The 14488-nt window shown below is 39.9% G+C and overlaps 1 protein-coding gene across 2 annotated transcripts in view; it reads right to left on the minus strand.

Annotated features, from left to right (window-relative positions):
• The window catches only part of LOC136431236 (vesicular glutamate transporter 1-like), a 65009-nt gene that overhangs the window by 30011 nt on the left and 20510 nt on the right, over nt 1-14488 (minus strand). For both annotated transcript variants that reach the window (XM_066422558.1, XM_066422557.1), the window contains exons 3-5: nt 6964-7132; nt 5489-5617; nt 4679-4797 (exon numbers count right to left, since the gene is read on the minus strand). In XM_066422558.1, the coding sequence (XP_066278655.1) occupies nt 4679-4797; nt 5489-5617; nt 6964-7132 (417 nt within the window). The remainder of the gene's footprint in view (nt 1-4678; nt 4798-5488; nt 5618-6963; nt 7133-14488) is intronic.

Raw genomic sequence — 14488 nt, forward strand, 5'->3', positions numbered from 1 at the left:
TTGAAGGCCCCCTTTACGAACTCCGAGTTTCAAACCACTATCGGAAGGCGCTGATTGGCTGATACCATTACTGGGTTCCAGGACGACATGACGTCAGCCGCATCGCATTACTGACCTCGGTGACCTTCATGAAATAATCATAGTTCTATTTCTGTTCTTTGGCACCAGTTAATCTGTTAATGACATTGTTTATTTCCCCTTTGGCGGTCAGAGTTGATTAATATGAGTCTAGCGTTGGCCGGATACTTGACGAACTTTGAAAACTACATTTAGCATTCACTTTTGAACAAGGACATTATTTGAACTCATCCTTGTGACGTCAGTCCAATGTTTTTTAACAGATACTTATCAACGTTTCCCTCTCAAACAGAGTTTTATCGCCGCAAGCGGTGACAAAAATGAGAAACGTCTAAAATGAGTTTTTCTTGCCGGAAATCCACGCAACAAATCGCGAGCTTAACGGCTTAGGCTGTTCCAGAGACAAAATCAGAACCAACGAACATACCGACGGCAGGTTTGTCAGTTTGTCGAAAGCTCTGAGATCGCTGATGTTGATATTCTGGTATGACTTAGAGTGATAGCTTCGTGTTGACAGGAGTGGATACAAGACACAATATATGAGATGAATAAATGCGCAGAGAAAAATAAAATCCTGTTCACCTAGTTCATAATCGCTCCTGCGATTTATGAATTACTCCAATGGAACAAAGGTGCAAAATGCTAAATTGTTTTCAAATGCGTATCATGTACTAGCAGATGTGAACGTATGCATGCATTGTCGTCCTTCCTTCCAGTGCACTGCACCTATATGAGTACTCTCCAAGCAGAAGAGGGGTTCCGGCTGGTTTTTGACGAGTTTTTAGCCGTTTTTGTCGGGCTTTCTACTTTGTCATCTTTGTTTTTGTGTCGCCGGGTTGGCCTCTTTACGTAAATAGTGACGTGGAAGTCAATCTAAATTGGAAAAGAAATTGCAGATAAAATAACTACAGGTGGACTAGCCTCCTGCCGTAGTGATTGCCTAAGGTTTAAGGCACGGGTCTTGTAGTAAAGTTTTTTTTCAATCATGTTTTAATCTATCCTCATTAAAAAAGATAAGAAGCGAATTAACGATCTACTGAGAACGTCAAACTCTACTCTACAAGCATAGGATTGAAGTGAAGTTGTGACTCCATCCGATTTAATTTCCTCGTTTTCTTCCAGCCGTGGATTGGTCGGTTAACTGAAAACGGGGCCAATCAAAAAGAGGTTCCCATCGAAACTATGTTTGTAGAGCATTCAAAGTTCTGCGAAAAGTTTTCCAGGTTCAATCCAGGTACGTAAGCCGACCGGCGGTTTGCAGATTGCGGGGGCGGGCCTCTGCGCCGGTCAGCCGAAGACGGTTTGAGCAGAGGCGCGCTCGGACGCCGCATGGCTACCCAGGATCCATTAACTTGATTTATGGGGCTTTTGTTGGACGGCGGGGGATCAAAAGGTGATGGTACTGATTATTGGTGCGTTGTTGGGCAGTATGGAGGAGTGAAATATCACGGGGTTATGTCCGGACTAGGGGGAAATTCGGTCCGTACTTTCCGCAGAGCCGGATTCCCTCCGGTTGTCAGTCAGGTCAGGTGAGAGGGAATCGCCCACCTCTCTGGAAAGCTCGAATATCACTTCTTTTAAATTGCCTAGACTACTTCTTACGTAACATTCTTTAAGCACTGCTCTCACAAAGTTGTAAAAGCATTCTTCCACGACTAACTTGTTGAGAAAGATATTTTAGTATCCCGTTTCTCTTAAGCTATATTTTTTAGCTGGAATACTCTGAATGGATTTAAGTTTGCGGGGATTTAAATTCGCGTTACGGAGAAATTGTGTGTTCGCGGTGATTTTTAAGTTCGCGGACAAAACAGAATAAGAATTTCAGAAATGGTTTTAAATTAACGATGAATAGCTCGCCGCGAAAACCGCGAACACTAAACCACAGCGAAACTTTCAACGTTCACAGACACAACGCTTTGCTACGCCGCGTATACATATTTCATACATATTTCAAGGATTAACACAACTCCACGCTACACCGCACGAAACAATAAAACACAACACTACGCCAAGCCAAACACCAATGAAATGAAGAAACTTTGTGCAAGATTTAATCCTTGGTAATTCTTCAGAAGTCACGTAAAAGACTAACTGCGCACATGACGACAATTGTATATCTCCAGATCAGTGCAATATTGGTAGAGACAAATTCATGGTGGATTTAACGGAATATCCCAGTCGGAGGGGAGCGTAACTCACGCTATATCTCCTATATCAAAACGCCCGCAATTTCCCGCCGCCGGGAATTTTGTTGTCAGCGCAGCGCGTACTCAGGACCGTCGATGATAAATTGAGGCGTCAAATTCGCTGAATCCGTTCGGTTTTAATATTGCCGACAGGCCGACTTCTCCGGAACCACGGATATTAGCGCGGCCTTGAATCATTCATCAAACTCTCCGTAGGGTTTCTCACCGCTGAGCTTGACATTAGAGGGAATAAAACATCAAATCCTCCTGTAAGAAAAATAATGTATATATTCCGCAAGCCTGTCTCTGTTCAAGTAACGTTCGTTCGCTCTTCGTCTGATAATTTGTTCCCTGAATTTCGTATGAAACTTCGAGCACCTTTGTTAAATCATTTCATAATTCTTGATCCATATTTGTATAATTTGCTTTTTGTTTGCTTTATAATTACGTATTGTCCTTAGTTTTGGTTAGGGTATGGAAATAAGTCAAAGACGTGAGTGTGTCGCCACCGTGTCCTGTTTAATAAATTTTGCACACACAAAAAAATGGAGCAATTAACGATGGTTTGTTACGAGGCTAATTTCCCGTCCAACTCCCGAGGGGTGCGTCCCGTCTCTCCATCACTGCACACAAAGAACGACTCCCGAAATGGTAATTGAGTCCGTATCGAGAACCGGTGCACACATCCTGCACTGAAGCCCCCCGTGGCCAATAACCCGTCTCGAACACGTGAATATTAACGACGTTATATAACGGAAAACTATATCCACAGGAGGTCTTTAGATTGGACCGCAGGAGTGCGATTTTTTGTGTTTTGTAACACCCGACTTATTTTACTAGGGTGGCAAACGCGTTTCGATCTCGCTGCGACCTAAATTGGATTTGTTTAACCCTTGACTTCATATTTGGAATGCCATGCAAAAGTATGACTTGAATGACCACAAAAGACACAAAATATTAATGTTTTTCTCATCTATGATGCGTCAAAATGCGAGGGCGCAGTGTCTGTGGCAGCGAATTCACCGTCTAGTGAAATGGGGGCTTGACAGGTGATTTTTACCATCACACATATCTTGCTTTCATCGCTGGCTGGTTTGAATCTTCAAAAAAAAAATACGACTATGTAGATGTCCCAAACTGTGTATTGTGTAGAGTATAAAATATTCATCATGCAAAATTAATGACAAACTGTGTGCGAAAAATGATGATAGAGAAACTAGTAGCAGATTGCTGTCTTTCTTCTACTTCTATGTCATCCCTGAACAGTCAACCTTTCACACTGTCTAATAAACCAGTTGAAAAATTATCTTTCTATGCGACCCAACATAAAATAATAGACGCAGTCTCAACAATCGATTCCTTTGCCACATTTCAAACAGAAAAATATAGAAAAATTCGATCAAAAGAAGCAAAACTCGATGAATTTTGTCAGCAATAAAATGTTGTTCCTCACGATTCCTCCTTGATGCATTTCTTTTTCTATCCAATCTCAATTTGAAAACTCAGTAATGCATGAGAGCAATAATTACGGAATGTTAACGTGCTGGACTGTATCGAAGAAATGTATGCTTAAATCTTTTGTGTCTTCAGATATACCGCCATTTCTTTGTTCATACAATTTATAGCGTCCTTCGATGTCCACAGATGCCCTTTTCATGATTACAACACTTCGACACTAAATGTGAAATTACTTTGTTCTAAATTTATGCAAAACAACACCCCCGAAAGTATTTCTATTATGACATAAGAAAGATATTGTTTGATAGAATGCATTCTTGCTGCTTTTAAATTGTCTAATTTAAAGCTAAACGTGAAATTACTTTGTTCTAAATATATGAAAAACAACACTCACGAAAGTATTTCTATTATGACATAAGAAAGATATTGATTGATAGAATGCATTCTTGCTGCTTTTAAATTGTCTAATTTAAAGCTAAATGTGAAATTACTTTGTTCTAAATATATGAAAAACAACACCCTCGAAAATATTTCTATTCTGACATAAGAAAGATATTGATTGATAGAATACATTCTTGCTGCTTTTAAATGGTCTAATTCAAAGTTGGGACGTATCAAACTACATAGATATGTTATCCGTAGAGATTTATGTCATCATACATCACATGGCTTTTGCAAGTCTGGATTCCAGGCTATTACTTTAAGGCTTGAATTGGCAGTTCTGGGTCACATTGTCTCGTGAGTAATGGGACCCATAATTGAACAAGGACCGGGCAAGTTCCTGGAAGGTATGTTTAGGCCTGCCGATGGAGCCATTAGACCAGTCCGCGTTCTTGCCTCGCGGCGTGAAATAAATATCTTCCTACTAAAGATGATGCTTCAAATCGCAAAGAAGGGACGACAAGGCTTGACATGTTCACTCGGGCGTGGTTGCGTTGCTTAGCAACGGGTCCTACCTGTTGGCGGGAAATCTGGTCGCTAGGTAACCGCCAGGAATCTGAGTGACGATGTATCCCCAGAAGAAGGAGCCGTGGATGATGCCGATGACTTCGGGAGTCCAGTGGAACTCGGCCCTCTGACGGGAGAACAGAGTGATAACGTTATATATAGTGATAATGTTATATAGATACAGACTATAGGGAAGATCTCGGCGCCTAGCATATCTGTGTGACTGCCCTAGTACAATGTTGTTCATACATGTACAGCAATGACCTTTACCTGCAAGCACACTAAACTAAAAACTAAAAATTAAAAACTAAAAATTAAAAACTAAAAACTAAAAACTAAAAACTAAAAATTCAAGACTAAAAACTAAAAACTGAATAGCAATGTATGCCTTGGCTTTTAATGTATTGTGTTATACTCTAAGGATGATATATGTACATAACTTTTAGGAACACATATTTCTCGATGCAACTGTTGTCGTCAATTATCACTAGATACATTTTTACTATGACGTATGAGACTTTTTTCTCTACCAGGTCTACTCAAATCAGCGAGCCACTATATTTCTCCCTGGAAGACTAAACATCATTAACATAAGCTGATCATATTTCGAAGAAAGTTACTTAAATTCTAGTAACAACTTTTATAATATTAACAGTTGAAATGTTTAACACCATGTCCTTAAAATTTCGTGTTTAGAACATCTTTCTTTTTTTCTTGATTGAAATAGCAACAAAACATCTACTATGTTAAAAACAACTTCGGTGGCCTAAGATGGCGATAGGAACCAAGATGGCGACGAGGTCAGAGGTCAGGCTCACCTGGATGTGCCGCCTCTCCCCTTCTCCCACGTGTACGGTGACGTTGTTGGTCATGTCCACCACTGCCACGCCCATGTTACAACGAATACCGAACGAAATTATGAACCCAAGACACGACAGAATTGCGATCTGTGGAGTGAAAAGACAAAAAAGATATCATGAAAGTCACGCCCGCACTCACAAATGTCGTTGAAATATTTCTATTCACAAGATCTAATGGTGCATATAGCTGAAGAGAATGAATGCATATGTAGTTGCATTATGTTGCCACCTTTCTGTATTCTGCTTATTTATTCATTTCCCACTACAGAAAGCTGTATTGTCCACCGTTGTCGTAACACGAATAGACGCTACATGAATGTGGCTTCAATACGGCTTCAATGTACCGAGGGAAATTCCATCATAGCGATTATCCTTGATAGATACAATGAACAGTGGACCACGGTTTTGGAAACAGACAAAAGACATCTACTTTTGCGTTCACACCCTTCTAGTTCTATTTCTATTGTAATTTTTCTGTGGGTATCACGGTAGACCGTACCTCATATCGTGTCGTTGGACACAAGCTCAAGGTATGTCCGTTCACCTTTGTTCACACCTTTGTGTATTTTTTGTGGTATATAAAAACAAACTAATAGACAGACTTTACGTCATATCGCTTCGTTGGAAACAAACGTAAGGTATCAACGCTCATACCTTCGTATTATGTTTTGTATATTTTTTTTGTGAAACATAAAAACAAGCTGACCGACGGGCTGTACCTGTTATCGTTGCGTTGGAAACAACGGAATACATCTATATCTACGTTCACGCCTTTTGTTCACGCCTTTTTTTGTATTATCCTTTGTATTATACATTTTTGTGGAATATAAAAGCAAGGACAGGCAGACTGCACCTGTTATAGTTTTGTTGGAAAAAACGAGACACATATATGTTTACGTTTGTTCACGCCTTTGTATTATCCTTTGTATATAGATGTTGGGGATACAAAAACAACCTGGCCGTACCATATATCCTTTCGTTGGAAACAACGACAGATATCTACGTTCACGTTTGTTTACGCCTTTGTATTATCCTTTGTATAAAGTTATATATATATTTGGGATATAAAAACAACCTGGCCGTACCATATATCCTTTCGTTGGAAACAATGACAGATATCTACGTTCACGTTTGTTTACGCCTTTGTATTATCCTTTGTATAACGTTATATACATGTTGGGGATACAAAAACAACCTGGCCGTACCATATATCCTTTCGTTGGAAACAACGACAGATATCTACGTTCACGTTTGTTTACGCCTTTGTATTATCCTTTGTATAACGTTATATATATATTTGGGATATAAAAACAACCTGGCCGTACCTGATATCGTTTCGTTTGAAACAACGAGATATCTACGTTCGCGTTTGTTCACGCCTTTGTATTATCTTTTTTTATATATGTTTAGGATACAAAACAACCTGACCGTACCTGATATCGTTTCGTTAAGTTGGCGCACGGAGTCCGGTCGCAGAGCCCGGGACGCTTCTCGTCCTCTCCCGGCGGCAGGTTGGCCAACTCCGGGTGGTCCTCCTCGTGCTGAGCCTGGGCCTCATCGTGACTCACTAGCCCCTTCTCGTCTGTGTCTTTCTTAAACGCCCTGCAACGGTCAGACATTTGTCTGTTAGATATATATATATACAAACGATTTTCTTACAACACAGCAGTGAAGATGTAATGTCGAAAGCCTCGGCCAGAACGAACCGAAGCACATACACCGGTGGACCGAGTAATATTAGGTGTCTTTCTTAAACGCCCTGAAACGGTCAGACATATGTCTGTTAGATATATATTATATACAAACGATTTTCTTACAACACAGTAGTAAACCTGAAGATGCGATTTCGAAAGCTTCGGCTAGAACGAACCGAAACACCACAGATGGGCCGAGATAATTGGCCTTGAGAAACGGTATAAAAGCCCACAGTTCTAACATAAGAAATGGAGTAATATTAGACCTGTCTTTCTAAAAACGCCCTGCAACGGTCAGACATTTGTTCGTTAGATACATACATAGTCACAGCGGCGTGGCGATTTTCTTACAACACAGCGGCAAAGCTGAAGATTTGCCTAGAACGAAGCGAAGGCCGTAGCGGTGGACCGAGGTGCCTGGAGAAACGCTATAAAAGCCCACTGTTCCAATATAAGAAATAGAGTAGACCTAGGTAGGAATTTTTTACAGCCTACATTGATATGTTGACACAAATTCTGTGAAAACATCCTTTGGCTGAAGTTGATAAACGCATTCCAGTTTGAGGCGAGCATTAAGCGTTTCGACTTCCAGCCAACAAAGCATTCCATTTCAAGTTACGTCACGCATTTCCCCCACCCCTTAGCTAGTCAATAATCCAAAACACTCTATGTGCTTGCAGCTTTAAGAAAAATAAAAGGCAATATCAGAGAAAAGTCGTCGACAGCATTCTCTGTATCAATATAGATTAATTTTGCCAGAGATACGTTGCAAAATGTCTTACATCATAACTGAAGAGTCAAACACGATATCTGTAAATATCCCATCTGTAGTGCACTGAAGCTGCCCTCTTGGTGACGTAAAACTTACATAATTGAGCACAAAATAGTTTGACGTCATAGAACAGGAATGTGTTATGTCAACATTAAAGACAATCGGGAGTATTCTGATATATTGTAATCTGATATACCGGATACATCACATAGTTTAGAATGTAAGTCTAAATATGTATTCTATTCATTTCCGAGTGGTACATTCAAACCGTGCATAATGCTTCACGTTGAATTTAAGCCGGACCAGAAATTCCAGAAAGAATCTCAATCAAGCCACCTCGTAATTGATTTTTGAAAAAGTTGACGTCATGGCATAAAGCAGTTCTCAGCGAGATTAAAGACTGAAAATTGGCGCCATTGTAACTTGACACCCTAGGTAGCGGTCTCCTAATGTTAGTTCTCACGCAAAGTTGACGTCATTTCCAAACGACTTACTCAGAGGGCCAGATAAGTGGTAATTTTAGCACAGCAAAAACTTTGAGGAGAAAGATTTTTAGAAATATGTACAGAGAGAAAAACGCATCAACATTGCATTGTTACAGGATCTGGTAGTGTGCTTATGTATAGTACCATATAGAGTGCCGTTGAGCATGTGTTAATATTGTACATGTTACATTAACTTTGCGTCGGCAGAGACTATATAAACTGTAAACTTCTTGTGTTATAAACGAACGACATAAGCATTCATAATGCACGTTCACATTAAACAAACCGTTGAGACTTGTATATTTGAAACACATAATATGAGCTAGATATATAAATATGTGTGTGTGTGTGCATATCCTTCTTACATATAGGAACTACACGATATAACGTTACGTATAAGTGGAATCTTATTTCATCCTCTTATCTTTGAAATCAATGGGACTATGCGCAATACAAGCATGCGCAACAATAAGTTCTTAAAAGTTTGAATCTCGAAGGTAAAAGGAAACTTTGTTTTCAGTAGTTGAGTGAGTGAGTGGGTGGTGAATCATAACGTGCCCAAGTCCATTAAAGTTGCACGTGTTCCCCCATGTAAAGTGCAACGAACAGTCAACATTCCCCCAAGTATGGCAGTAGTGTTCTCATGGGAAATTGCAGCTTAGATTAAAACCCGAACACTACTCAGAACATGAATTGCTGCTTTTGTGCACGGCATTCTCGAATATGAATATTTGTACATGTCTGTATATCATTGTGTCAAAATGTGCTTTGAACCAGTAAATAGCAACACACATTGCATGGATAAAAGTAAGATCTTGTATACCCATTGATGTTCAATCTATTGTTGATTCGTGTGCATGGACATTCCATGTGTTCTAGAAAGTCAATGCTTTCACAGGAAAGGAACGATGACGAAGCAACCCTTGTAATCCAACGACAGAACTGTATACGCCACAACTTCTCCAAAAAATTTAAAAACACCCTCAATATCTATGAAAAGAACAGACTGAGAACAATGATAGAGAAAACTAGAGCTATCGGTGCACTGGTGCAGCGAGTTTTCACAATTATTCTTGAAAGGATTTCTGACCAGGCCAGGGCCCACCCAATCAGATATCACACCAACCACGGGTGATAATCGGCTTCGACAGCGAAGGAAAAAGGTACGACAGTCTGTAACAGGTGAGCTGTTACCTGTGCACAGGTGTTAGAGTAGCGGTAAGTCCCACACACCCAGGTGTGAGAGAAGACATACCGAAAATAGTTCGGTGACAAACGATAAATACGGCACTCTTCAAAATGTCATCCCAGAAGTACCGAGCTGACTTTGCATCGCAGGGCTGTTTTATTCATTGTTATGTTCTACCATATACATTTATTGTAGTTTAGAAATAAACATTTCTGACCATTTTGTAATTTTTGCCTTATTTAGGTAAAATGTACATTTGATTAAGCTCAATAAGAAACGAATGAATACGAGAGAACATTTTATATGATAGCCTGTTCGTGTAAAATAATACACCCTGACCGACACTGCAATATTTCTCAGCTTGACGACCAGTCCCTACAACCTACTCGCACATGCAGACGGCATAGATAGGTTATATATCGACCAGTATAAATGTGAGGCTCACAGACTTAAGGTAGTTTCTCTATGAAATGGAGAGGGTCCCAAGTCGGGGCCGGGATCGCGAACAGGAGGGCGAGGTTTCCACCTCCCGTCGCCCCGGAGACTCAACCCGAGCCCCGAAACCTCTCAGAGATCAATAGCACGGGCATGAGAGTCATGAAAGCCAAATGCGCTGCCGAGACCGCGCCATTCCCTGCAGTAACATTGCCGCTTCTGTGCACGGTATTCCCGAATATAAATTAGCGAGCTTTGGAGTACATGTCTCACTGTACATCATGATGTCAAGATGTGCTCTAGACCATTATATAGGAGGAGACATTGCAGGGATAACAGAGATTCATTTTATTCATGTTCAACGTATTGTAAAGATCCTTTTGTATAACATTCCGTACAATCTAGTAAGTCTAAACTATAAAGAGGACGGGAACAATGATAGAAATAAAAGATACATTTGTAATTCAGCGATAAAACTGTTTACGCTACAACTCCACCCGGCCATTCAAATAAACACCCACATTTTTAAAAAAAATCATTCTTTATTGATTTTATGAACAAAATACAATACAGAAGACATGCATGGCACGGAAATAAGGTAGTGTGCACACATGAATGACAACAAAACAATCTTGAAGTTGACGCCATGATTGAGAATTTCCTGTACGAAACAACAACGCCATGCACGCAGTCTACAAATTGGCAAACGCCTTGGTAATAAAATAAGGGAATCATTGTGAGAAGAGAGGGGTAGAATTGTAGTACAGTCACGAAGTCGTTTCTGCTGATGTCTGACATAACTGTCACCAGGCACGTTTACTCATCAGGGAAACCGACTGAGCTTACCTGGAAAGAAGACCGTAAAATAAGACGGAAACCCGGACGTGAGATAAGACGACCCTTTTCTATATGCTCTCCGTCGTCTCCTGCTTTATTGCGAAATTCGGGCACGGAAACGTCCGAAGAGACTACAAAATAACGCACTTGCAGGAGTTTAATTTGACAGGGTGCGGCAGAACGTGTCTGGAATGGGTGGGAAGTTGCTGACATCGGCGGGAAATGTCTTCATGTAGGTGCTGAACACGTAATCAGGCAGGGGCGAGGATGAACGTCTGGATGTCTCGTGTTATCAATAATTTTGTGGGTGCAAATCTAATCGTTCTCTGTTTACCTCGCTCATGTAAAAGACTGCTTTATCATTAGAAAAAGTACCGAAACTCGTGATTAGCCGCACTCGATTGAAACACTATATATCAAAGACTTATGCTAGCCCTTAGTGTTTCAGTAATTAGGAATTGAGTTTCTTTCTTCACCTCTGTTTTGTACTATGTTTAATAGTTGTTGCCATACATTGTACCGTGTACAATTGTCGTGCAATAAAGTTCTTCATATGTAAGTTGTTATAAAAATGTACCAAAGAAACCGTGTGAATTGAAACGACAAAATACACTTTCAAATAAATCCTGAAGAAGGCGACAGTGGTCGTCGAAAATTCGATCCGTGAATACCTTAGAGTTGGAAGAAAGTTTAGCACTGTATCATGAGAAAATATACTATTAGCTTCGCCAATGAAGCTTCGCCAAAAACAAACGTTAATGACAGCAGTATCTTCTAATTTTGCTTGCATGCTTTGCAGTCATGATCTATCAGTAAAATGTATGTGGCAGACATGTCAACAACAAAGTTAATAGCGAAGCTAGCCATAGAAATACATGCAATGGGTTCGGATGGAGCGGGCCAACAGAAATGCCCACATTACTTGTATATACTTCTCAAAGAATGTAAAATCGGTATGACTAGGATTTTTCCTAAAACGGCTGACGTCGTATCAAGTGTAAAAATCATATTATGTCCTTGAAATATGAGCTAAACGAAAATGCCTCAAAACACAAAGTAGACAATGCTTTGCAGAATGACCAGTGAAGTTACAACAACTTCTTGACTTGACAGACCTCTTAACTGCCCGTAAACCGTGTTATAGCTGTTTGTGCATTTCCTCCGGAAAGGATTTAGTTATGGACATTCATCAAAGATAACCGTGATCACATGGTGCTAACGCAATATCGCCTTTTGTTCATAAGACCCCCATTTCACTTGACGGCGCTCTCACTGCGCTCTCGCTGCGACCTAAGTTGGATTTGCGTAACCCTTGATTTCATAATTGGAATATCAGGTAAAATGTAAACGTATGACTGTAAAGACATCAAAACACACAAAGCGCAAAATATTGTTTTTTTATCTGTGAAATTCGTTAAGAAAGTCTGTACAGTGTTAGCTCACAGATCTAGAGTGCGCGCGGAGAGAGTATAATCTAAGATGGGAGACGAAATCAACTGTACATCTGCCTCAATCTAACGTACTCTTCTGAGCTTGTGCAAGGTTTGTAGTCTCAATCCTGGTGCAATACTGTTGTTTGTCATGTGTAAAGTATGATAATCCTGAGATTTGCAAAAAATGAACATTCACTGATATTTCGTTTAGCTCGCGATTGACAACTGCAACGTCAAAAAAGGGGCATGTGTTCGACAACCATATTCGATCCATACTGCCTGCACCGATATCTATACAAACAAGGAACAAACTTGCCCCAATATGTGTCAGAAATGACAACCATTCACTGTGAAATCACGTTTTAAAGTTATCTATCTAGGATACGTACATTTACAATGGCTAAATGTTTAGTTGCAGCGTTGTATGCTATCCTAGGTAAGTTCTGTAAGAGATCTATGGACGTCCACTCCATTCGGACACCGCTATCTGATGCATACGTCCATTTCTTATTTTTACCCGGATAAACCTGAAAAAGATACTGCTATTTTGAATGCACTCAGAGCTGGAATTTGAGTGGTTTTCCACTGTATCTGTTTCTCCGATCTCTTCCTGCCCTCTCATCTATCTGTGTTATACGGAAGGGCACCTTGGTATAGACCAGCATACGTCATATGATATAAGTTAGCAGGACAATAACATTAGAAGAAAATTCATATCCTTAAGCCTGTTCTAAAACGCATATTCTTGTCCCATCATTCAATACCTTACATTTTTTGGTGGTGGCTTTCCCGACGTATGAAATAAGGTGACTAAAAACTGCCTGTTGGCGAGAGGTCATGTAAATACAGGCTGTTCAGAAAAAGTAGTGGCCGTTGAATTACACTTATTCTGTCAATGTTCACAATACCATTCTCGATGAAGAAAATTGTTAATCGAAATCTCCAAAATTTCCCGAACTTTTTCACATCTTAATGATGAACAAAAAACATATCCTCTTGCTTAAGTCATCCGACCCATTTATTTAGTTACACCAAAACTCATGTACAAACGAATTCAAACCCTTCAACAGCCCAAGTACAATAGATTTAGAACAGCTGTTAGTTCTCCTATGTCTTTCAGTCTTCGTGTATACAATTGTTTTTGTGTTTTTTTGCATTGCTTGCATTTAGCCTTCGGGCATGGATTTCCAATAAAGCTGTTATATCATCAAAACCTTTACATTGCGGTATAAGAATGGTGTTGTTGTTGTTTCTGTCCTACCTTTGTAAATGCGGGACAATTTTTCTTGACTCATTGCTTCCAGTTCCCAGCATTTCTAAATTCTAGCGTATTGTTCCTACTTGATGTAACAGATGTTCTATCATTGTTTCCGATTTTTCTAGGATTCGCCTTACGCACTTCAATACATTGATGTTATTGTTATCTAAGTGTACACAATGACATGTTTTTTCTAACCCTTGCCATTGTGACTTCTCCGCGGAGGCGTATAGCCGTCGACTCAAGCTGGTGAATTTCAAAACAGTCTGGTAGTGGGACGTTGTGATTATAAGCTTGCTGGAAAAATAACCTCACTATTGTGTATATGCAACATTTAGTGCACAACGGGTACCGGTCTGCCTGATACCAAACGTAAAATAGATCTGCATTTCATAAGAAAATATACCAGGATACAGACTATATACTCCGTACTACGTCAACTCAGTACAAAACTCGAAAGATACGGGGCGTGAAGCGCTTGCACACCGAAAAAGAGTTACAGAAGATAGAAATTGACGTTTTCCGCATTTTAAAGATAAAACTACTGTTATTAAGATGATATTTTTGTTGCTTCAAAATTAGCTCATCCCCTATTTCATTGTGGCTTCACGAACATGCCACGCTATATTCGACAATATCTCTATGATCTTACTGTGATATTCATTGAACTAAAATTCAGCAAAACATCTACTGCGTTACCTTTTTTATACTCAGAAAAGAGTCGCCACACAATCAAAAATTAAATGATCTGTCAATAACTAATCAATGAGACAAGCACATATGATTTCTTTCTAGCACTGTCTTGTATTCAAATTTGAACACCGGCCATAGTCCGTATCAGATCCACAAAATATA

Source organism: Branchiostoma lanceolatum, chromosome 3 (assembly GCF_035083965.1).
Source record: "Branchiostoma lanceolatum isolate klBraLanc5 chromosome 3, klBraLanc5.hap2, whole genome shotgun sequence".
Lineage (NCBI taxonomy): Eukaryota > Metazoa > Chordata > Leptocardii > Amphioxiformes > Branchiostomatidae > Branchiostoma > Branchiostoma lanceolatum.